General features: G+C 44.7%; 1 protein-coding gene across 1 annotated transcript in view; it reads left to right on the forward strand.

Annotated features, from left to right (window-relative positions):
• The first annotated feature begins 7087 nt into the window (after positions 1–7087).
• Positions 7088–25126, forward strand: part of LOC122541252 (cytochrome P450 2K6-like) — a 30826-nt gene continuing 12787 nt past the window's right edge. The window contains exons 1-6 of the mRNA XM_043677870.1: positions 7088–7350; positions 12007–12169; positions 14164–14313; positions 17475–17635; positions 19742–19915; positions 24674–24897. Of these exons, the coding sequence (XP_043533805.1) occupies positions 7159–7350; positions 12007–12169; positions 14164–14313; positions 17475–17635; positions 19742–19915; positions 24674–24897 (1064 nt within the window). The 5' untranslated portion in view covers positions 7088–7158. The remainder of the gene's footprint in view (positions 7351–12006; positions 12170–14163; positions 14314–17474; positions 17636–19741; positions 19916–24673; positions 24898–25126) is intronic.

Consider the following 25126-nt stretch of genomic DNA (forward strand, 5'->3'; position numbering starts at 1 on the left):
CTGGTACAATTACAGCATTTAAAAGGCATCTGGATGGGTCTGTGAATAAGAAGGGTTTAGAGGGATATGAGCCAAGTGCTGGCAAATGGGACTAGATTCATTTTGGATATCTGATCAGCATGGACGAGTTGGACCAAAGGGTCTGTTTCTGTGCTGTACATCCCTATGATCCTATGACCCTTAATGAGATGATGAGAGACTGACTGGTGTGTGGGATTACTGATGTAACTGTGAAAAAATGCCTGTTAGTTTAAGCGCCACCCTCCTCCCCCTGGCTGAACTTGTTCTCTCGCTGACCAATTTCTCCTTTAATTCATCTCACTTCTGCCAAGTCAAAGGAGTGGCCATGGGGACCTGCATGGGTTCCAGTTATACCTGCCTCTTTTTGGGGGATGTGGAACAATCCTTGTTCCAGTCCCACACTGGCCCCGGCCCACAACTCCTTTTTGAGTTCAACATCTTCAGATTGTGAACCACCTCCTATTTCTTCCTTTTCTTTTATCTTTATTTGTTACCTTCTCCAAGTTATTCCTTTATAGCTTTATTTGTTGCATCCTCTGTCGCCATGTCCTCTCGTTCCCTCCCCCCACCCCAGTGGGACAGCCTGTCCTTTCCCATCTGGTAGTTAGACACACCATTATTCTGCCATTCTCTCCTTCCAAACATTAATCAACATCTTTTCTCCACCAGCACTCTACACCCCACCAGCCCCACACCCTCTCCCCCAACCTAACTATAACATAAATGCTGCCCCCTCCCCCCCCACTTCATGTCAGCTCTGATGAAGAGTCATCTAGACTTGAAACATTACTTTGCTCTCTCCACATGGATGCCATCTGACCCGCTGTGATCTCCAGCATTTGTTGTTTTCAGTTCCTAACCCCAGTTCTCCCAGTCTCTCTGTACTTGCACTCCCCTCAGAATTGCATCCTTTCATTCATTTTGCATCTCCTCTTGAAGTTGGTGTTATCATCATCGCTGTTCGGGATACTTCCCAACTTTGGACTCATCTTCATATATTTAAGTTGTGTCCTCTCCTTTAAGTATAAGTCATTCAATTACATCAAGAAAAGCATTGCTCCCAGTACCAACCCGTGAACAACTCCCACTAGAAACCTTCCTGCAATCAAAAACAAAACATCATTTTGCAGCAGTATCTAATTTCCCACACAGTCAAACTCCACATTGTCATTGTCTCCTTTACTCCATGGGACGTTTCCTCTGGCAACAAGCCTGTTATGTGGCAATTTGTCCAATGTCTTTTGGAAGTCCCTGGATCCACATCAATTGCATTATCGCAATCAGCTCTCCTGTGTAAAATGTTCCATGTTCTGTCTGCCTCTCACTGCTATTGGTCCCTATTGATGTGAGCACTGCAGCAGACAAGTGGGCACGCAGGAAGGAGTGCAGCAGCTCTATCAGATCAATGACCACATATAGATGTGACCTCTGTGACCGGGATTGTCACTCCAGAATCGGTCTCTTCAGTCACAAGCGACGTTGCTTCATGGAAGCAGGAAGCGACAACAACAAGGATGCAATTCATAGTCAGCCATGACCGAAAAGAGCCTCACCTCACCTCACCTCATTGCTCTTATTAACCTGACTCTTGCCAGATTTGCCCCGTTTATTGTGTGACATGATTGGATAGGTGTGCCACATTCTTGATGAGGCTGTCTAAGATGATTGGATAGGTGTGCCACATTCTTGAAGAGGGTGTCTGAGATAAGATGGTGAACCCATTTGCCCGTTTGCTCGGATGGTGTTGAACTAAGATGCTCCTCGGTATCTTTATGAAATATATATCTGCGACAAATATCTGATATCAGAAAGCTCGTCTCGGTTTCTGAATAGCAATGATCCATTTGCTGTTTCTGGGATACTCCTGGGACCTTCGTCCCTCCCACATTGGCCTGAATCAGTAATAAGTCACTGCCGTTTGACCGGTGTTTGCCCTCTGATGAATTTGACTGTGATTTTGTACATTAGGCAGTTGCATTGTTGAGCTCTGCAATGGTCTAACCTCTCACTGATCATCCACCGTCGTTTCCTTCATGAAAGTTGAAATGGATAACCCACCCATTCCCTCAACTCTCCTCTCTCTGCTTCTGAGAGGAGAGGTTTAAGCAGTGCAAATATTAAATATTCAGACAATCTGGTAAGCTAACCTCCTGCAAAGGTCATGGTCAAGCCTGTGAGTATTATTTCTGGAAAACAACAGGAGAGGTCAGTGTTCTCTCATCTATCAGTTTGGGGGCATTGACTTCAGCCTGAAGATAAATCATGTATTTTCCTTAAAAGAAAATTGGTGAGGAATTAACTAGGAAATGGGGAGGACTGTGTTGATCGAGGAGGTAATTTTAGTGTTAATGCTGAGTGATATCGGGTCAGTTGTTCATCGTACTTTGTCATGTCAGAGCATGGGAATATAGTGGCCATATTCTTGTGCTCATAAATCTACACTAATGCTCCAGAGATGTGAGTTCAAATCCCAACGAGGCAGCTTGGAAAATTTGAAATAAATTAGTTCATAAATCTCAAATAAAACCTCGTCTGCTGAGTGATCATCACAAAAATGTTAGATGATTGTAAAAACCCGTTAATGTTCTTCAGGAGAGGCAACCTGCTCTCTCCACCCAGTCTGGTCTATGACGTGCATGTACCTGTCAGGGTGTTTTTCTCAAACTGCTGCCAATCCCTCCCATCGAGCTGTGATGTAGTTAGTCCCATTACTCTGAATACAGCCCAGGTCCCATGTGCTTCACCCAGTGAACTCTTCAATTATCTCAACATAAGGATTTAATATCTCACCAACACTTGTTGTACAATTGGTATGTTTACATCAAATACAGTGAGGTAATAGGCTACATGTGACCCTGGACCCACAGCCACATGCTTGACACTTAAATGCCCTCTGAAATGAACCACCAACCCATTGCATCAGCTGAACAGAGGAGTGAAATATGAATCAAACTGGATGGAACCACCCAGTACCAGTGCAGTTACTGGAAACAATAAAGGCACTCTCTGTGCAGTGACCCTGCATCCATACCTAGAGAGCTATACCAAATTGGGAAAGCTGTTCCACAGACAGGTAAAGCAATAGTCAGCCGATGTATCAGTTCACCTCCATGCTGGGCATCATTTGGAATGTTGGTAAGGCTAGAGGATGTGCTTTGCATGGTGACCTTCAATGTTGATCACCATGAGTGCATTGGCAGCATCCCATACTAGTCAAGGTGGCTGAGGCCGGATTGAGGGAACCAATATGAGGGATAAGCCTAATCTTCATCACTGTCCATTGTGCCGATGCATCTGGCCATGACAGCATTGGGACATGTGACCACCTCACAGCCGATCAGAAACAAAGCCCTGTCTTCATGCTGACGATAACATCCATCATATCGTGTTCCATTACCGACGAGCTAAATAAGATAGACTCCATTCAGACACGCCATCTCACGCCTGGGTATCCAGGGTCAGCAGAAACAGCAAAATTGTATTGATTAACAATATCTCATCTCATGACCTGCCATTGACCAGTCAGGGCCTTATGTGTGAAATCAAATCCCCTTTCACTCCTCTGTAATACAAGCCAAGGCTGTCCAACCTTCCCTTATCAGAAAACTAACATGTTCGAGGTATAATTCTGGGAAACTTTCTCTGAACTGCTTCCAAATGTCTTTCCGTCCTTCTTTAAATAAAGTGACAACATTGTCGGCAATAATTCAGATGTGATCTCAGTTGTGCCATGTATAACTGAAGCATAACCTGCCTACATTTTCATGTTCAGTTATTCGTGTGATAAATGACCACATTCGACTCGCTTTCCTAATTACTTGCTGCAGCTGCACACTAACCTTTTGTGCTTCATGCCCCACAATCCCTCTGCACCACAGGGCTGTGTAATCTTTCAGCATTTCAAAAATATGGTTTCTTTTATTTTTCCTGTCAAAATTGACAATTTCACATTTTCTCACGTTATTTCTGACAGGCAATTTGCACATAGCGAGCTCCAACAGACAGCAATGTGACAATGACCATGCAATCTGATTTCTGGGATGGTGACTGGGAATAACATCCCAAAACCGTGTCGTGATGATTGTTTATATCCTCCCAAACAGACAGTTTGGGACTTTGTCTCAAATAATACACAGCAGCTCAACAATGCAATACTCAATCTGTAATCTACAGGAGCACAGGCACTGATTTTTGTGCTCAGGCTGAGAGTGAAAATGAACCCAGAACCTTGTGACCCAGAGGCTAAAGTGCTACAAAAGTATGAATAGTCCTGGAAATCATCCAGACTTTCTGTGGGCTTTATCAACCAAATCTCCCCGTGCGTCAACAATTCTAACTCCATAAACGTTGCTCAAGCGCCAGAACATTAACCTTCGCATGAAATGTTCGAGCTGGTCAATGTTTGGTCAACAAACATAACTCCTGACTGGATTGGCTTGTTTTAGCATGGGACCATCTCAATTTTTTTTTAAATTCATTTGTGGGACTTGGCCAGCATGGACAGCCCATCCCTATTGAGAAGGTGGTGGTGAGCTGCCTTCTAGAATCACTGCAGTACACTGGCTGTGGGTCTCTGTTGTGACTTTCTAGCGATCGATACAACTGAGTGGCTCGCTAGGCCAGTTCGGAGGGCAGTTGAGAGTCAACTACATTTCTGTGGCTCTGGAGTCGCATGATGGCCAGATCAGGTAAGGATGGTAGATTTCCTTCCTGAAAGGACATTAGTGAACCGGATGAATGGACAAACACTGGAATTGGGAGGATCATTGGTTAACAGCAAATCAGAAGAGAGGGTAAGATTTCATTTAGTGCCTCTCATCCCCATCTATAATGCAGTACCTGAGGGGGTTGTGGAAGCAGGGTCAATAGGAACATTGAAAGAGAATAGGCCAGACACTGAGAATGACAATGAGATGCTGACACTATAGTACCTGTCTCTGACTGAGGCGGCATGGGCGGCATGGTGGCACACTGGTTAGCACTGCTGCCTCGCAGCGCCAGAGACCCGGGTTCAATTCCCGCCTCAGGCAACTCTCTGTGTGGAGTTTGCACATTCTCCCCGTGTCTGCGTGGGTTTCCTCCGGGTGCTCCGGTTTTCTCCCACAATCCAAAAACATGCAGGTTAGGTGAATTGGCCATGCTAAATTGTCCGTAGTGTTAGGTGAAGGGGTAAATGTAGGGGAATGGGTCTGGGTGGGTTACGCTTCGGCGGGTCGGTGTGGACTTGTGGGGCCGAAGAGCCTGTTTCCACACCGTAAGTAATCTAATCTAATCTAAGTAATCTAATCTAAAGTCAAGGGCCATTCATGTGTCAATAAAGGGTGACTCAGTGACAAGATAAAAACCTCTGTGGAGCTGTCTCAGCAAAACATGTATTCCTCATGGCAATGTCTTGGTCAGTCAGAGTCAGCCTGATCTGAATTTAACCAAATGCTCGGCAAGAAATACGTCTCTGGTGCATTATCGATGGAATCATCTCAACCAGTCAGACCCTGTTTTCCCATGAATGAGCAACCTCTTCACGTGTAGCACAACCTGTTGTTCCCTAAGACCGGACAACAGAGAGATCATAGACATAATTGCTTGACATGTATCACATGTAGACAGGATGGTGAAGAAAGCATTTAACATGCTTGCCTTCATTACTCAGACCTTTGAACAAAAGGAGTTGGGAACCTCATGTTGAGGTTGAACAGGATGTTGGTGAGGCCTTTTCTGGGGTCCCGTGTTCAGTTCTGGTCGTCCCGTTATAGCAAGGTTAGTATTTAACTGGAGAGAGCTCAGAAGAGATTTACCAGGACTTTGCCTGGAATGGAGGGTATGAGTTATCAGGAGAGGCTGGATAAGCTGGGACGTTTCTCACTGGAGTACAGGAGGTTGAGGGATGAACTTGTAGAGATTTATAAAATCGTGAATGGCAGTGTCCCTTCCCTAAGTCTGGGGGCATAGTTTTTAAGGTGAGAGGAGAAAGATTTTAAAAAAGACCTGTGGGCCAACGTTTTTGCATAGAGAGGGGTTTTTAAATTAGATTACATTACATTACAGTGTGGAAACAGGCCCTTCAACCCAACAAGTCCACACCGACCCGCCGAAGCGCAATCCACCCATACCCCTACATTTACCCCTTACCTAACACTACGGGCAATTTAGCATGGCCAATTCACTTGACCTGCACATCTTTGGACTGTGGGAGGAAACCAGAGCGCCCGGAGGAAACCTACGCAGACACGGGGAGAACGTGCAAACTCCACACAGTCAGTCGCCTGAGGCGGGAATTGAACCCGGGTCTCTAGCGCTGTGAGGCAGTAGTGCGAACCACTGTGCCACCGTGCCGCCCGTGGGTTCGTGTGTGGAATGGACTTCCGGGGAAGTAGTAGACAATGTTTAAAAGACGTATAGATAAGTACATGAAAAAGAAATGTTTAGAGAGATATGGGCCAAGTGCAGGCAGGTTGGATGAGTTTAGTTTGGGATTATGTTCATCATGGACTGGTTGGACCGAAGGGTCTGTTTCCATGTTGTATGACTCTATGACCTGTACCAGATGCAAGTCCTCAGTAGAATGTCTCTTTTATTGGGAATACTCAAGACCTGTTCTACCAAGCAATGATTGACCACATGGATGTCAATAATCTTTAAGGTGTGATTTGGAACAGCAGACCTGCAGAGATATAATTCTCTGCTTTGCTACATGTGTGTGAGGTGACTAGATATCCTTAATTCTCATCAAAACCCGTATCCCGGGAATGAGAATCTTACCATAAAATCACGTCAGGTTAACCTGTTAACAAGCTCAGCCAGAGTAGCTGTGAATGTTTGCAGCACTTCTTCTGAGTGGAATCTTGCTGTGCCTGAACATCACTCCCCCCAGGGACTCCAGGTGAGGGCACCACCATTTTCTGTGCCCTTTATCAGAAGCTGTCCTATACTTCAAACTGAAGCTCCGGGAATGTACATTGACCTGTTTAATTTAATAGCCCAGCATACAGCAAGGTAGGGGTTAAAGAGACACAGGCGATGAAGCAAAATGAGGCGGTTCTTTGGGAACTATTAAGTGGAGGGTTGGAGTGACGGACGGCCCACATTATAACATCAGGACACCAGTGGCTCCACTTAGTGTGTGGGCACTTGAGCACAATGGCTCTCCTCAAGCTCTTCCCCACAGACTACACCACGGCCCTATCGCTGCTGGCCCTCTTTCTCTTCCTGGTCGTGTCTGTAATCCGGCGGAGAGTTCCCAGGAATTTCCCTCCTGGACCGACTCCGCTTCCTCTGATCGGAAACCTGCACCAACTGGACCTCAAGAAGCTGGACTGGTCTCTCATGGGGGTAAGTGAGAATCCTTCACTGGGGGACTGTCTGAGGGATGGGGCGGTGAAGCTCACAGAGACCGAGAGAGACACAGACCGAAGCAGATCCGTAATCCCTGACCGAGGAATCTGTTAGCCCTGGGCCTACGATCGCTGAACTTTGCTCACACTTTGATTAAAAAGAAAAAATAAATTGCAGAGTTTTATCACCTCACAACGAATCATGCAGCCTAAGAGGAAAAGTAACTATTTGATTTAGTTGACTATTTTTAATTTGGAGACGCCGGTGTTGGACTGGGGTGGACAAAGTTAAAAATCACACAACACCAGGTTATAGTCCAACAAGTTTATTTGGAAGCACTAGCTTTCGGAGCACTGCTCCTTCATCAGGTGGTTGTGGAGTATAAGATTGTAAGACACACAGAATTTATAGCAAAGGTATACAGTGTGATGTCACTGAAATTTTATATTGAAAAAGACCTGGATAGTTTGTTCAGTCTCTCATCTGTTAGAATTACCATGTTGGTTTCAGTTCTTTCATATGTAAATTGCAAAACATTTTTAAAAGTTACACTCTCAAGTGAACCTTAACAATTGGTGTCACGTTAGCCCAGATCATGTATGAAAGGTGTGAGCTTCCTTCCGTGAGACTGTCTGTGCCACAATGGTCGGGCTGATTCTAATCTAAAAAACAGGTTTACAGAATCTTACATGGATTCATGCAGTTTTTGAGTAAAGTAAAATGTAATTCTGCAAATACAGATTCACCCGACAAACTTATATGTGTACGTGGGTGTGTGGGTGTGTGGGTATTGGGGGGACGTTATGGGTGTCTGTGAGAGAGTGTCTGTATGTGTGTGAGTGAATATGATCTCATGGTAATGTGGGGTAACTGAATCTAAAATCATGACTGGATATCAAATATTTGTGGATACCAGGGAAAGACAAGGAGGGAATGGAGGAGGATTGGAGAAGGTTATGTAGGTTTTTGTCATCGAGTCACAGAGTTTCGGCCCAATCAGGCCATGCTAACCATAATCCCAAACTAAACTAGTCCCACCTACCTGCTCCCGGCCCATATCCCTCCTTTCTTATTCACATACTTTTCAAATGTTGTTTAAACTTTGTAATGATATCTGCACCAACCACGTTGTCTGAAAGCTCATTCCACACACAAATCACTCTCTGTAAAAAAATTGCCCCTCAGATCTTTTTAAAATCTTTGTCCTCTCGCCTTAAAACTGTCCCCTAGTTTTAAGGCGACCTGCCATTCACGTTATCTATCCCTCTCTTTATTTTACAAACTTCTATAAGTTCACCCCTCAACCTTCTATGCTCCACTCTCGCCTTAAAACTGTCCCCTAGTTTTAAGGCGACCTGCCATTCACCTTATCTATCCCTCTCTTTTATTTTACAAACTTCTATAAGTTCACCCCTCAACCTTCTATGCTCCAGTGAAAAAGGTCCCAGAATGTCCAGCCTCTCCTTATAACGCAATCTCTCCATTTCCAGCAACATCCCAATGAATCTCCTCTGAACATTCTCCAGCTTAATAATATCCTTCCTGTAACAGGGAGACCAGACTGGGCACAGTACTCCAGAAGAGGCCTCACCAAAGTCCTGTGTAACCTTAGCATGATGTCCTAACTCGTATACTCAACGTCAAAGCAGTGAAGGCAAGCGGGCTAAACACCTTCTTAACCACCCTATCTCATATGTGATGTAAACTTCAAAGAATTATGTCCTGAATCCCTAGGTCTCTCTGTTCTCCAACATTACCCAAGGCCCTACTTTTCATTGCATAAATCTTGTCTTTGTTTGTTTTACCAAATTATAAAACCTCGTATTTATCCAAATTAAACTCCACCTGCCACTCCTCAGCTAGTGACCCAATTGGTCCAGATCCCTTTGTAATCTTAGATATCCTTCTCCACTGTCTGCTGTACCACCAACATTCATATCGTCCACAAATTTAGATTACTTAGATTACTTACAGTGTGGAAACAGGCTCTTCGGCCTAACAAGTCCACACCGACCCGCCGAAGCGCAACCCACCCATACCCCTACATGTACCCCTTGCCTAACACTACGGGCAATCTAGCATGGCCAATTCACCTGACCTGCACATCTTTGGACTGTGGGAGGAAACCGGAGCACCCGGAGGAAACCCACGCAGACACGGGGAGAACGTGCAAACTCCACACAGTCAGTCGCCTGAGGCGGGAATTGAACCCGGGTCTCTGGCGCTGTGAGGCAGCAGTGCTAACCACTGTGCCACCGTGCCGCCCACTAACCATGCCTGCTATATTCTCATCTAAATCACTTATATAAATGACATTCACCTTATCTATGCTGACCATAATTTTATAAATCTCCATGAGGTCACCCCTCAACCTTCTACTCGCTCGTGAAAAAAGTCACAACCAAACCCTCCATTCCTGGCAACACACTGGTAAATCTTTTCTGAACCCTGTCCAGTTTACTGATATCCTTCCCATAACAGGGCAATGAGAACGTTTTGGGTTCAACTTCCAAGCATCAATATTTCTCCCACTGAAACAATCAGAGACAAATTTGGATGCAATGTGCCAAAGGATTTGTTTCAATATGACTTAATGGCAGCAATTTGTCACATGTACAGAATGACTGTGGCTACAAGAACAGGTTAGATGTTAGGAATTCTGCAAGGGGTAACTTACCTCCTGACTCCCCCAAAGCCTGCCCAGCGACTATGAGGCACAAAGCCAGAGTATGATGGAATACTTCCCACTTGCTTGGATGAATATAGCTCCAACACCACTCAGGAGTCTCAACTGCATCCAGGATAAAGCAGCTTGGCCTTGCAAACCATTCACCACCTTCAACACTTGCTCTGCTTAGCACTAATGCAGCAGCATTGGTACCTTTCTCGAGGTGTACTTCAGCAACTCGCCAAGGCTTCTTCAACAAGACCTTCCAAATCTCTGACCTGGAAAGGTAAGGGGAGCATGTACAAAGCCACATCCCCGTCATGAGGTTTCCCATTTCCCTGGAACTATATCACTCTTCTTTCACTGTTGCAAGTTCAAAATCCTAAAACTTCTGTAGGTTACAACAGGACATTGTCAGGATACAGAGCCAGGTCAAGTTCAACCTGGAAAAGTGTGATGTGATTCACTTTAAAAGATAGAATTTGAATGCAGATTATAGGGTTAAAGGCAGGATTCTTGGCAATGTGGAGGAACAGAGGAATCTTGGGAGCCACATCCATAGATCCCTCAAAGTTGCCACCCAAGTTGAAAGGGCTGTTAAGAAGTGCGTTGGCTTTCATTTGCAAGGGGATTGAGTTTAACAGTTGCGAGGTTACACTGCAGCTCTATAGAGCCCTGGTTAGACCACACTTGGAATATTGTGTTCAGTTCTGGTCACCTCATTATAGGAAGGATGTGGAAGCTTTAGAGAGGGTGCAGAGGAGATTTACCAGGATGCTGCCTGGACTGCAGGACATGTCTTATGAAGAAAGGCTGAGGGAGCTAGGGCTTTTCTTATTGGAGTGAAGAAGGATGAGACGTGACTTGACAGAGTTATATAGGTTTTGAGAGGCATAGATAGAGTGGATAGCCAGAGACTTTTTCCCAGGGGAGAAATGTCTATCATGAGGGGGCATAATTTTGAGGTGATTGGAGAAAGGTTCAGGGCAGATGTCAGAGGCAGGTTCTTTACTCAGAGAGTGGTGCATGGAATGCACTGCCAGCAGTGGGGGTTGAGTCAGAGACAATAGGGCCATTTAAGCGACTCTTGGATAGGCACATGGATGATAGTAAAATGAAGGGTATGTAGGTTAGTTTGATCTTAGAGTAGGATAAAAACATCAGCACAACGTTGTAGGCCCAAAGGCCTGTACTGTGCTGTACTGTTCTATGCTCTATGAACTAAGAACCCATTGACTTGACTTCCCATTCTAATAGCGTTACTGGTCTCATTGCACTGTGAAAACTGCAATGGCTCAAGAAGGCAGCTCCCCTCCTCAAGGTCAGTGAGGATGAGCAGCGAAGAGCTGGTCTCGCCATGGACATCCACATTCCAGGGAAGAATGGAACACAAGTTCTCAAATGGTTCCAGTCGGCTGAGCTCCCAAGGTCATGCTCTGAAGAGATAAAGCAAAATGCATCAAGCATGGAAAAGGGTTTCTTAACAGAAACATCCAAAGAGTAACAGCTTCTGTAGGTTAGTCCCACTGAGCGTGGGGATAACGTATGTTTTTAAAAACTTGCTGTTCACTCAATCTGCTCACATCTCCTCCTCGAAGCCACTTATAATTATTTCACAACGTTGCGAGTGTTTGATTTTCATAAACTCTGCTCACATTTGCTATCGGCGAGGGATCCCAGACAAATTGTCAAATTCGCTTGTTTACTGATCAAGCATTTTTTTAAAAAAAGACTAATTTCAATCCGTTTACATGGATTGTAGTGGAAAATGGAATGGATTTGTGGTTTTCAGGGGGTCAAGCAGATGGAATGCAAATTGTGGGTCGCTTTGCTGGAATCGACAACAGAACAGACGTGACCCTGGACCGGATTGGGGAGCTCGGATTTAATGCTGAAGGAATTGTTCATTTTTCTCTCATCTGTTTTCTCCCTCTTACAGCTGACCAGGAACGAAATCTTAATGAAACTATTCTCTCTTTTTTTAGCTCGCAGAGAAATATGGAAATGTATTTTCAGTGGAGCTTGGGCCGCTGAAGGCAGTGGTGTTGACTGGTTATGACGCAGTGAAAGACGCTCTTGTGAATCACGCTGATCAATTCAGTGGGAGGCCACCCATCCCCATATTTGACGATTTTTCATTCCGAACTGGTAAGTTGACACTTCGTCGTTTTCTTCGGTCTCCTCCTCATTTCTCTCAACTTGATGCATCACAGGGATAGATTGTCGATTGTTGGAAAAACCCATCTGGTTCACTAATGTCCTTTAGCAAAGGAATCTTACCTACTTACCTGGTCTGGCGTACATGTGACTCCAGACCCACAGCAATGTGGTTGACTCTTAACTACCCTCTGGGCAATTAGGGATGGGTAATAAACACTGGCCTGGCCAGTGATGCCATCATCTTGTGAATGAATAAAGAAAAAAAATAAAAATGGGAAAAAATACTTCAGAACCGAGTTTTGGTATATACTCTCTCGATTTGTTATTCCCCAAGTTTCTCATCATCAATAATTCAGAGTTAGGTCAACATTGGCCAATGAATTAGTCAGTCCCATTCCCCATGCCCTTTCACTGTAGCCCTGAAAATTCTTTCTCTCTTCAAGTGCTTGTTCAATTCCTCTTCAGAAATAGGCTGGAGCTGTTTTCCCTGGAGCATCTGAGGCTGAGGAATGACCTTATGGAGGTTTATAAAATCATGAGGGACATGGATTGGGTGAACATTCAAGGTCTTTTCCTTGAAGGGAGTCGGAAATCACACGGCATAGGTTAACGGTGAGACGGGAAAGATTTAAAAGGGACCTGAGGGTCAATCTTTTCACACAGAGGGTGGTGTGTGCATAGAATGAGCTGCCAGAGGAAGTGGTGGAGGCTGGTACAATTACAGCATTTAAAAGTCATCTGGAAGGAGACATAAATAGGAAGGGTTTTGAGGGATATGGGCCAAGTGCTGGCAGATTAAGTTAGGATATCTTGCCAGCATGGGCAAATTAGACAGAAGGGTCTCTTTCCATGCTGTATATCTTGATGACTCTATTATGCAGTTACGTTATTGATCTCCTCATTGGTCTTGCCTCTCAATAATTGTACACATTAGTTTCAGTTGCAAAGGTTGAAATAGATAATCCACCCATTCCCTCAACTCTCCTCTCTACTGCTCTTGAGAAAGAGGTTTAAACAATGCAGATATTAAATATTTGTGCCATCTGTTAAGCCAATCTGCTACAAAGGTAATGGTCAAACCTGTGACTATTATCTCTGGAAAACAATTAGAGAGGTCAATGTCCTCTCATCCATCTGTCTGGGGACATTGACTTCAGACTGAAGATGAATCATGTGCTTTTCCATACTAACTAGTGAGCTTTCCTTAACACATGAAAATAAAATTGGAGAGCATAATTAACTTGGAAATGGGGAGGACTGTGTTGATTGAGGAGGCAATTTTAGTGTTAACACTGAGTAATACTGGATTGGTTGCTCAGCATTTTCCTGTTGTGATTTTTATAACCTTCAGAGCTTGGGAACATAGTGGCAACATTCCTGTACTTGTAAATCCTGGACCCCCACACTAATGCTCCAGAGACTTGAGGTCAATTCCCAACTGGGCAGCTCAAAAGAGCACTCTTGGTTGTAAGATGTTCTAATCCTCAGGAAAGGAACGTTTCTTAGAGATCAGCAGAGTCTAAAAGTGTGGCACTGGAAAACCACAGCAGGTCAGGCAGCATTTGAGGAGCAGAAGAGTCGGTGTTTCGGGCATAAGTCATTTGCCAGCACTTGGCCCATATCCATCTAAACCCTTCCTATTCATGTACCCATCCAGATGCCTTTTAAATGCTGTAATTGTACCAACCTCCACCACTACCTCTGGCAGCTCACTCCATACACGCACCACCCTCTGCTTGAACAAGTTGATCCTCAGGTCCCTTTTAAATCTTTCCCCTCTCACCTTAAACCTTCCGGTTTTAGACTGCCTACCCTGGGAAAAAGACCTTGGTGATTCATCCTATCCATGACCCTCATGATTTTACAAACCTCTGTAAGGTCACCCCTCTGATTCTCTCACATCTGCAGTCCTCACTTTCTCCTAGCACTCACAGCAGAACCCGTGTACAATATTTGATCAGCTTTTCGCGTGTCACTTTCAGGTGTTGTGCTCAGTGATGGGAAGTTGTGGCGGGAGAACCGAAAGTTTGTGATCTCAGCTCTCCGAGGCTTTGGCATGGGCAAGAAATCCATTGAAGACAGGATCAGTGAAGAGGCCAGCTTTCTTGTCAATGTGTTTGAGAGTCACAAGGGTGAGTGCTTGGTGGGTCATGACATGCTGGGATTCATGGTTCCCTTGAAATTGGCACCTGCAGAAAAGATTTTCACTTGAGTAAAAGTGAGATTCCTTCAGTTGCATTAATACTATTGGGGCAGTCAAATGTTAGCGGCTCACCAGAGACACTGGCCTTTGACAGACTTTAATTCCACAGATGTTTTTGCAGTTCTGAACCGAATCATCAATTTCATCACACCAAGAGTAAGTAGTCCCTGCACAATGATTTGCATTCACAAAGCCAAAGACCAGTTTGGACCCTTTCAGTAAGGTGGGATTAGAAACATCTGTCGTCTGCTTTGCTGAACAAAGTAGGTGGTGAATTGACCATGCTAAAATGCCCGTAGCGTTAGATGAATGGGTGAAATGTAGGAGAATGGGTGGGTTGCGCTTCGGTGGGTCGGTGTGGACTTGTTGGGCCAAAGGGCCCGTTTTCACACTGTAAGTAATCTAATCTAAAGGTGGGAACGAGTCGAGGTCATTAAATTCCTGGCCAAAATCTCTTCTGCAAAATGAACTGGGAATATAACATGACTCATGAGTTGGTGAGAAGAGTGTCAATTTATGAACTTGACGGAAAAGTGAATGTTAAAGACGTTGAATATTCTGTTGAAAATAGAGAAGCTGACTCTCAAGTGGAAACAGATCAGAACAATGAGTGATGTGAATAGTTCTTTCGGAGTGTCGGAATAGGTGCAGTGGGAGAAGTGACCTCCTTCAATCCCATTAAATTCCATCAGGGTAAGATTTTCGGGATTATCGCCTGCTGTATGACAAATAGAATCAGCTCACCGGACCGTTCTGTCTCTCAGCTCGATTCCTACTTCACTTCTCAATTCCCAATTGGAATCATTCAAACAAAGAATGGGTATTGTCTGAAACCAGTGTCTGCTCCAAGATCACAATTTAGATTAGATTAGATCCCCTACAGTGTGGAAACAGGCCCTTCAGCCCAACTTGTCCACACCGACCCTCTGAAGAGTAACCCACCCAGACCCATTTCCGTCTGACTAATGCACCTAGCACCATGGGCAATTTAGCACGGCAAATTCACCTGACCTACACGTCCTGTGGGAGGAAACCGGAGCAACCGGAGGAAACCCTTGCAGACCCGGGGCGAATGTGCAAACTCCACATAGTCGTCCAAGGCTGGAATTGAACCTGGGACCCTGGTGCTGTGAGGCAGCAGTGCTAACCACTGAATCACCGTGCCGCCCCCACACAGGTTCCTATCCTGATGAAAACTCACTGTGGGCTAACTCCTCTGGTCTCCACATAGTCGGAGAATCGGTGTGGAATGAACGTTCATTTCAGGCCCTGCCGACTCCTGATACCTGAGGAAGTTTAAACTTTCAGTGAGCAATTGTCCCACTTCCCCAGTGATCCATTTGATGGATTTTCAGTCAGGTCACTTGGCGAAATAGACAACAGGTAGATTTCCAATCACCTTCTTCCTTTTAGGTTGGGATCTAAAGGGCTTGTATGGTCTCGTGAGCTAGAAGGAAATTACTTACTGTCCATTGAGAAGAGACTCATGTCTTAGATAAGACGTCGTTTATTAAATGATGGCAAACAGCTCCAATTTATACTTGTCAGATCGATGTTAGGCTGATGTTACCAGAACTCGGCCAAGTGTTGTTTTTGCTAAGACTCATTGAGGGTTCCTCTCCCCAATCCCATGAGTTTTCTTGCTGTACCTTCCCAAACCTGCCTAAAGACTGTCAGGAGACTGAGGAAGATACGAATGTCCTCTTTAAGATCCTAAACAGTTCTGCTTAATTCAATTATAGAACAATACAATACCCAGGGGCCTCAGGGAAGGTCTCTAATTCTGAACGTGAGTCAGAGACTTTTGGACTGATGCCCAGGAGATGTTAGAGAACTTAAATCTGGTTTAACACTTAGGTATCTCCACAACTGACGCCAACTCCTTTGCATCAATCTTCTGTTCCCTCTTGCTCCCTCCCTCCCAAAAACAGATCCCATAGATTTCTCAGCAACTGTCCTGAGCTATTATTGATAACTAATCACGTTAGGCATCTTAATCTTCACTTTGCTGATCTGGTCTTGATTCTCCCTCTTTCGAGTCACTCCATCATGGATTACCTCCATGACTGCTCCTGTTCTGGTCAATTGTATACGTTTTCTGCATCTACAATCCCCTGACCTCCAAAACTGCTCTCCAGTGCTGACTCACTCACTGTTCACCAATTGCGAGCCTCCCTGAGCTAAAGCTGTCCCTGACCTCTGTCCCGTGCTCTGAGCTTGCACCGTTGTATCCTGCTTGGGAACTTTTCTCCGTCCACTCTCAGCCATTCTCAACTGTATGAGTGGCACACGGCTACTGATGCCCCAGAATAGAGTCAGGGACCTTGCCACTTTCTCCATTCACCAGGACCTCTTTTGGGTCCTCTCTCCAACATTTGGTTGGCTACAAATGCTGAGAACTTCCTTGGGAGTTTTCACTGCACAGCACCAGCCAATCGTTTTTGACTGCTCACTGAGTCAGCTATACAGAGTTTAGATTAGAGTGGTGCTGGAAAAGCACAGCAGGTCAGGCAGCATTCGGATGCTCCAGCACCACTCTAGTCTAGACTCTGATCTCCAGCATCTGCAGTCCTCGCTTTCACTTACACAGAGCCTGTGTCATGTATCTGCATTCCCAGGAAACTGTAGGCACTCTGAACACACACACACACACACACACACACACACAAACACACATACACACAGACACACACACAGTCTCACAAAACACACACAGACACACAGAGACACAGAGACAAACACACACGGACACGCAGTCTCACAAAATGCACACACACAGACAGACAGACACACACACAGACACAAACACACATACACACAGACAGACCCACACAGTCTCACAAAACACACACACACGCGCACAACTTGTCACTTTGAAATCATCCTAATCCTGACCCTGGATTCACATAAAATGCTGGCTCCCAGCACAAAGTGTGTACAATATGTCGTGAGGGATTCCATCACAGATAGAATCTTGTATCAGCAAACTGCATCTTATCTAACTTGAGCTTTTTAAAAGACAACAATACTGGAAGTGTTTGTGGTATTTCCAGCTTCAGTTTTTCTCTGAAATACTATGTTTGTTCACAGGTCAGCCTTTTGAAACAGCACGGATTTTGAATTCGGCCGTGAGCAATATTATCTGTTCCATTCTATTTGGAGATCGCTTTGATTATGACAACAAAATATTTAACTCCCTCATAAACATGAACAATGAGATGACAACATTGACTGGAACAGCTTCAATACAAGTAATTATCTTTCTGCATTACTGTATTTGGGACGATTATTTAAATCACTTGCAATTTGGCATGCGTAACGATTCCCTTATCACACAAGTGCCAAGCAATGGCCATTTCCAATGAGAGACAGTCTAACCACCACCCATTGACTTTCAATGGTGTTACCATCTCTGAATTCTTCATAAACAACATCCTCGGAGTGACCATTGATCACAAGTCAGGAGGTTGGTGGAATAGTCCCCACTTGCCTGGATGGGGGCAGCTCCAACAACAATTAAGAAGCTCGACACCGTCCAGGACAAAGCAACCCACTTGACTCGCACCACATCCACAAAACTCCACTCCCTCCACCATTGACACTTAATAGCAGCAATGTGCACCATCTACAAGATGCACTGCAGAAATTCACCAAAGAGCTTCAGACAACACCTTCCAAACCCATGACCCAATCCATCTAGAAGGACAAGGGCAGCAGATACATGGGAACACCATCACCTTAAAGTTCCCCTTCAAGCCACTCACCATGCTGATTTGGAAATATATCCCCGTTCCTTCACTGTCACTGGGTCAAAATCCTGGAGTTCCCTTCTTAAGGGCATTGTGGGTCTACCTACAGTACAAGGACTGCAGTGGTTCAAGATGGCTGCTCACCCCACCTTGTCAAGGGGCAACTAAGGACGGGCAATAAATGCTGCGCCAGCCAGGAACACCCACATGAATAGATAAACCAGACATACTATATGTTCAGAGTGTTTTTAACGTTTCAGTAATTTATATTAACATGTGAGGAGCCCTATTATGGAGTAAATTCACGTGGAAAAGCTGGAAAAATAAGATTTATGTAAATCATGATCATGTAACCGATTACTTGACTCTGACATCAATGAGAGAGAAGACACCAGTCTAGAATGACTATGTGAATAGAGAGGTCTTAGACACCACACTAGCTGTATTTGAGACCCTATGTACAGATGTACATAATGGATTATTACAGTCCATTGAATTGAATTTATTGTCATGTGTACCGAGGCACAGTAAAAAGCTTAATCTTGTGAGCAGTACAGGCAGATCACAGAGTTAAGTAGCATAGATAAGTAAATAATAGGTAAACAGTGGCAAAACAAAAACACAGGTACAGGGGAATGCTCAGAGTTAGTGAGTCCATTCAGTATTCAAACAACAGGAGGGTAGAAACTGTTGCAAAACCGGCTGGTGGGTGTGTTCAGGCCTCTGTACCTTCTCCCCGATGGTAGATGTTGTAGAAAAGCATTGCCAGGGTGGGATGGACCTTTGAGAATGCCGGCGGCCTTTCCTTGACAGCGGGCCTGGCAGATGGATCCGATAGATGGGAGGTTGGCCTTTGTGATTGCCCGGGCCGAGTTCACTACTCTAAGCCATACGGAAAGAATAAGTCGGGGGCAGCCTCAGGGATTGTGTTATATACAGGCCTCTCGCAGCCAAAAGTACTTCTGACGGGTATCTCAAAGTACAGGTCACGATGCTGGTTTAAAATACATGGTGGCAGTGAGGGATAACGCCTCCAGAGACAGGATCTGGTGCGAGAACAGGGTGCTGGGGACACAACAACATAAAAAGGGAAGACTTCGATAGCAGAACAGGCCTTTGGAAGATGTCAAAAGCGAAGCTGAGAAAAATGTATGAAGACTCCGAACGCTTGATACCAAGAGTTCAGATGGCAATGTCATGGGTTTGATTCCCACTTTCAACCCTTCTGATGTTTGATATTTGCTTAAATTGGGCCTTATCGGATCATTCGTTGTAGATTATTGCTAAAATCTAAGAGCATCCCAAATGAAAAGGAATTACACAGAGTGAGGGAGGGGCTGGTCAGTCTGCTGTCTCCCATGTAGAGTCACTGTCAGTTTCAGTTCTAGTGAAGAGTCACCGGACTCACAATGTTAACTCTGCTTTCTTCCCACAGATGCAGCCAGACGCACTGAGTTTCTCCAGCAATTCCTGCTTTTGTTTCCGATTTCTAGCAGCTCTTTGTTTTATGTCACCGTAAGTTACTTGGCCAACGCATAGACTACAGACGAATAGTCACTTATCAACTCAAGGCCTGAACTTATTGGTTATGTTCTTGTTCCAATCCAGCTGTACAATTCTTACCCATCTCTGGGATTTCTGATTCCGGCTCGCAGGAAGATGATTGAAAATCGAGATAAGATGATGGAAATCTTCGACAGTTTCTTCAAAGCGGCTGAAGAAACCTTGAGTGAGAACAGCATTCAGACCCTAAACGAGGCCTTAATTCTGAGGCATCAGCAGGTACAGTGACACACCTTTTCAGCAGTAAGGGGAATCTCCCCAGATTTCAGACTCCATGCCAGGACTTTGTGGGTTTTGATGGAGGAAGATTCTGTGTGAAACATCTGTTATTATATCAAGTTAAAAACCACCCAACACCAGGTTATAGTCCAATAGGTTTACTTGGAAGCACTAGCTTTCAGAGCGCTGGTCCTTCATCAGGTGGTTGTGGAGTACACGATTGTAAGACACAGAATTTATCGCAAAAGTTTACAGTGTTGCAATGGTGCTAACCACTGTGCTACCATGTCACCTCTTTATTGCCCCTCCCAAATTGTCCAGAGGGCAGTTCAGAGTCAACCACCTTCCAGTGGCTCTGCCATCACATGCAGGCTGGACTAGGTAAGGATGCCAGGTTTTCCCTTCCACATCGAAACCAAATGGGTTTTTACAACAAGACCAGCTCTTTATTCCAGATTTTATTGAATTTAAACTTTACCATCAGCCACGGGTGGGATTTGAACCCAGTCTACAGAACATTGGACCGGGGTTAGCTGAATGACCAGGCCAGTGACATTGCCACTACACCGGGGTTCTGTTATGGGGGGGAAATCAAAGGAGGAGATCAGAGTGCAGAACTCAGGAAAGGTTATTAAAATCTCCAGCACAGACACAAGTCGGATAGAGTGTATGGAAAGGGTTGGCAATTGACCTCAAGCATGCTGGACAAACAATTGACCATTGAATAGGGGGACGGTTAACACAGAACTGAAGGTGTTATATCTGAATGTACGCAGGATAAGGAATAAGGTAAATGGCCTCGTGGCACAGATCAAAATTGGCAGGAATGACGTGGCGGGCATCACAGAGATGTGGCTGCAAGGGCATCAGGATTGGGAGCTGAATATTCAAGGATTTAAATCCTGTTGAAAAGACAGGCAGGTGGGCAGAGGGGGTGGGGTTACCTTATGAGTAAGAAATGAAATTAAATCAATAGTGAGAAATGAAGTAGGGTCAGATGGTGTAGAATCTGTGTGGGTAGAATTGAGGAACTGCAAATGTTTAAAGAAAACCACAGTTGGAGTTATGTACAGGTCTCCAAACAGTAGTCAGGAGTTGGGGCGCAAGATACACCAGGAGATGGGCAGGAAAGGCAAAGTTACAGGGATCATGGAGAATTTCAATATGCAGGTGGACTGGGAAAATCAGGTTGGTAGTGGATCACAAGAAAAGGAATTTGTGGAATGTTTACAAGATGACTTTTTGGAGCAGCTTGTAATGGAGCCCTCTAGGGAACAGGCAATATTGGATTTAGTGTAGTGCAGTGAGACTGACTGGTAAGGGAGCTTATGGTGAAGGAACCCTTAGGAGGCAATGTTGATAATATGATTGAATTTACTCTGCAATTTGAGAAGGAGAACATAGACTCAGAGATAACGGTATTACAGCTGAATAAAGGCAACTACAAAGGCCTGAGGGAGGAGCTGGGTAGAATTGACTGGGAGAGGAGCCGAGCAGGAAAGACAGTGGAACAGCAAAAGCAGGAGTTTCTGGGAGTAATTAAGGATACACAGCAGAGATTCATCCCGAGGGAAAAGAAGCGTGGTACGGGGACGATGAAGCAACCAAGGCTGACTAGGAAAGTCAGGCATACATTAAAGCAAAAGGGAAAGAATATAATGTGGTGAAGGACAGAGGGAAACCAGAGGAAGCCTACAAAGACTAACATTGAGCAACAAAAAAAATAAATAAGGAGGGAGGAGATTAAATATGAGGGTAAGCCAGCCAGTAAGATAAAGGAAGATCTGTAAGAGCTTCTTTAGATATATCAAGGGCAAAAGAGAGGCAAAAGTGGCCATTGGGTCGCTGAAAAATGAAGCTGGAGAGTTAAGGAAATGGCTGAGGAACTGAATAATTCCTTCATGCCTGTCTTAATGGAGCAAGACATAATTAATAACCCAAATATTCAAGAGAGTGAGGGGGCAAAGCTGAGTATGGTGGCTATCATCAAGGAGAAGGTGCTAGAAAAACTGAATGGCCTGAAGATGGAGGAATCACCTGGACCAGATGGACTACATCCCAGAGTCCTAAGGGAGATAGCTGAGGAGATAGTGGAGGGTGGTGTGAGTGGTGATCTGTCAGGAGTTGCTAGAATCAGGGAAGGTTCCAGAAGACTGGAAAATCATTAATGTGACATCCCTGTTTTAAAAGAGAGTAAGGCAAAAAACAGAAATTACAGACCGATTAGCCTAACCTCGGTCATGTGAAAGATCCTGGAATCCACTGTGAAGGATGAGATTTCTGAATACTTGGAAGTGTATGGTAAAATAGGGCAAAATCAGCATGGTTTCATCAAGGGGAGATCATGCCTGACAGATCTGTTCAAATTCTTTGAGGAAGTAACAAGCAGGTTAGACCAAGGAGAACCAATCGATGTTATCTACCTGGACTTCAAAAAGGCCTTTGACAAGGTGCTTTACCGGAGGCTACTGAGTAGGATAAGGGCCCATGGTATCAGAGGCAAAGTGCTAGCATGGATAGAAGCTTGGCCGTCTGACAGAAAGCAGAGAGTGGGGATAAAAGTGTCCTTCTCAGGATGGAAGCTGGTGACATGTGGTGTTCCGCAATGCTCAGTGTTGGGAGCACAACCTTTCACTTTATACATTAACGATCTAGATGAAGGAACTGAGGGCATTCTGGCTAACGTTGTAGATGATACAAAGATAGGTAGAGGGACAGGTAGCATTGAGGAGTTGGCGAGATGGCAGAAGGATTCAGACAGGTTAGGAGAGTGGGCAAAGAAGTGGCAGATAGAGTACAACGTGAGAAAGTGTGAGGTCATGCACTTTGGTCAGAAGAATAGAGGCATGGACTATTTTCTAAATGGGGAGGAAATTCAGAACTCTGAAGTGCAAAGAGACTTAGGAGATCTCATCCAGGATTCTCTCAAGGTAAACCTGCCTCTTGAGTCATTAGTTAGGAAGGCTAATTATTTTGAGAGGACTTGAATATAAAAGCAGAGATATAATTCTGAGGCTCTATAAGGCTCTGGTCAGACCACATTTGGAATATTGTGCACAGTTTTGGGCCCCATATCTCAGGAAGGATGTCCTGGCCCTGGAGTGTGTTCAGAGGAGGTTCACGAGAATGGTCCCAGGAATGAAAAGCTTAACATATGGGGAATGTTTGAGGACTTTGGGTCTATATTTGATGGGGTTTAGAAGGATGAGGTTGGAACATCTAACTGAACCATACAGAATACTGAATGGACTGGACAAAGTGGATATTGGGAAGATGTTTCCATTGGTGGGAGAGACTAGGACCTGAAGGCAAAGCCTTCAAGTAAAGGGAAGACCTTTTAAAACAGAGATAAGGAGAAACTTCTTCAGCCAGAGAGTGGTGAATCTATCATTGCCACAGAAGGCTGTGGAGGCCAGGTCATTGAGCATAATTAAGACTAAGATAGAGAGGTTCTTGAGTATCAAGGGAGCAAAGGTTATGGGGAGAAAGCAGGAGAATGGGGTTGAGAAATTTATCAACCATGATTGAATAGTGGTGCAGAATTGATGGGATGAATGGCCTAATTTCCGTTCCTATGTCTTATGGTCTTAGACCACTGTCTGTCTGTGGGGATCCAGTGACTATCTATGGTGAAGGCCTGTGTGTAACACTGGCAGTGCCCACCACTTTGATTGGCTGGCAGGTTCATCATTCCCACCCTGGGCTGAAATGGGCCATAGGCCCGAGGCTTCCCAAGTTAGCTCCTGACTGCAATGGAATAGCTCCTGACGGAAAACCACTCGGTGTCTGTGGTCAGTGTTGGTTCCCATCTGCTCTGTCTCCTTCTGCAGTGACTTTCAAATCAAATGGTTGACTCCATATCGTCTTTCCCTCATTCTTCAGAGAAAAGTGTATCACTTCATCATTCTTTCTGGTCAGCTTCGTCTATCCATTTTGCTATTTTGGGAGAAGGTGAGGACTGCAGATGCTGGAGATCAGAGTCGAAAAGTGTGGTGCTGGAAAAGCACCGCCAGTCAGGCGGCATCTGAGGAGCAGGAGAGTCAACGTTTCGAGCATAAGCTCTTCAGCTGCCTGACCAGCTGTGCTTTTCCAGCACAAAATTTTTCGACCCATTTACCAGTCTGCCTTTAACTTCCTGAGGTTTGTTACTTCCCTGTTCACAGCTGAATATATTACTGACTTCCATTAAATGTTCAAAAATAGTAATGAACAATTCATTGATGTAATTAATATAGCCTGTGACCAAAGTCTTGCTCATCAATGTGTTACCCTTCCTGTCATTAAGATGTCCCAAAGCATTCTACAGAGAAGGATTGATTTTTAAAATGTGACATTTGTTGTAACGCAGGGGAATGAGTTAATGAATTTGTGTGCAGCAAGGCCCCACATTAATAACAGTGATAATGACCAGATCAACGCTTTTGGTAGAAGTGTAAACATTGGCTAAGACACCAGTGAAGAGCTTCTCTGTCCTTGTTAAATTAATAACATGATATTACACATCTATCTGCATTTGAGCATCAGTTAAATAGTTCATGTGAAAGGCAGCGCCTCTGATAGTGCAGCACCCTCTCAGAACTGAGCTGAAATTTCAGCTGAGGTTGTGCACTCAGATTTGTGAAGTGTGGCCTGAAGTCATGAAATCCTGACTCTGAGCAAGACAGCCACTGCCCCCAATGACACAGACCCGTCCAGCAATATACACACTCAAATATTTCCCCCAAGAACGTGGTACCTTTATTCTATTTTGTCTTGAAGGAATCAAGAGGCCAAGATGAGGAAATTCAGAAAAGGAACACATTGATGATAATCATGGACCTGTTTGGTGCCGGCACAGAAACCACTTCCACCACCGTGTGCTGGGGACTCCTTCTCATGATGAAATATCCGGATATCCAGAGTAAGGGAATCTCTAACTTTGTGTTTGTCAGTTGTTGTCGGTGTCCAAACTGTTACTTGATCATATGGATAGGACTATCGAGGTCAGTAGTGAACTAGGCCCATGGTCAGTGTGAAATTGGTCATTTTAATCAGTAACACCTCAACTGGTTGCGCTCAGGAAGAGCTGATGGTGAGTGAGTCAGCAAGTGGAGTCTTTCTGAAATTGAGTTGACGTGCACTGCAGATTCAGAGATTATACCCAGTGTGACACTCATAACAACGTGATATCAATGTCAAAACTGCCATAAAGCTCATGCTATGGATGTCTCG

Source organism: Chiloscyllium plagiosum, chromosome 37 (genome assembly GCF_004010195.1).
Source record: "Chiloscyllium plagiosum isolate BGI_BamShark_2017 chromosome 37, ASM401019v2, whole genome shotgun sequence".
Lineage (NCBI taxonomy): Eukaryota > Metazoa > Chordata > Chondrichthyes > Orectolobiformes > Hemiscylliidae > Chiloscyllium > Chiloscyllium plagiosum.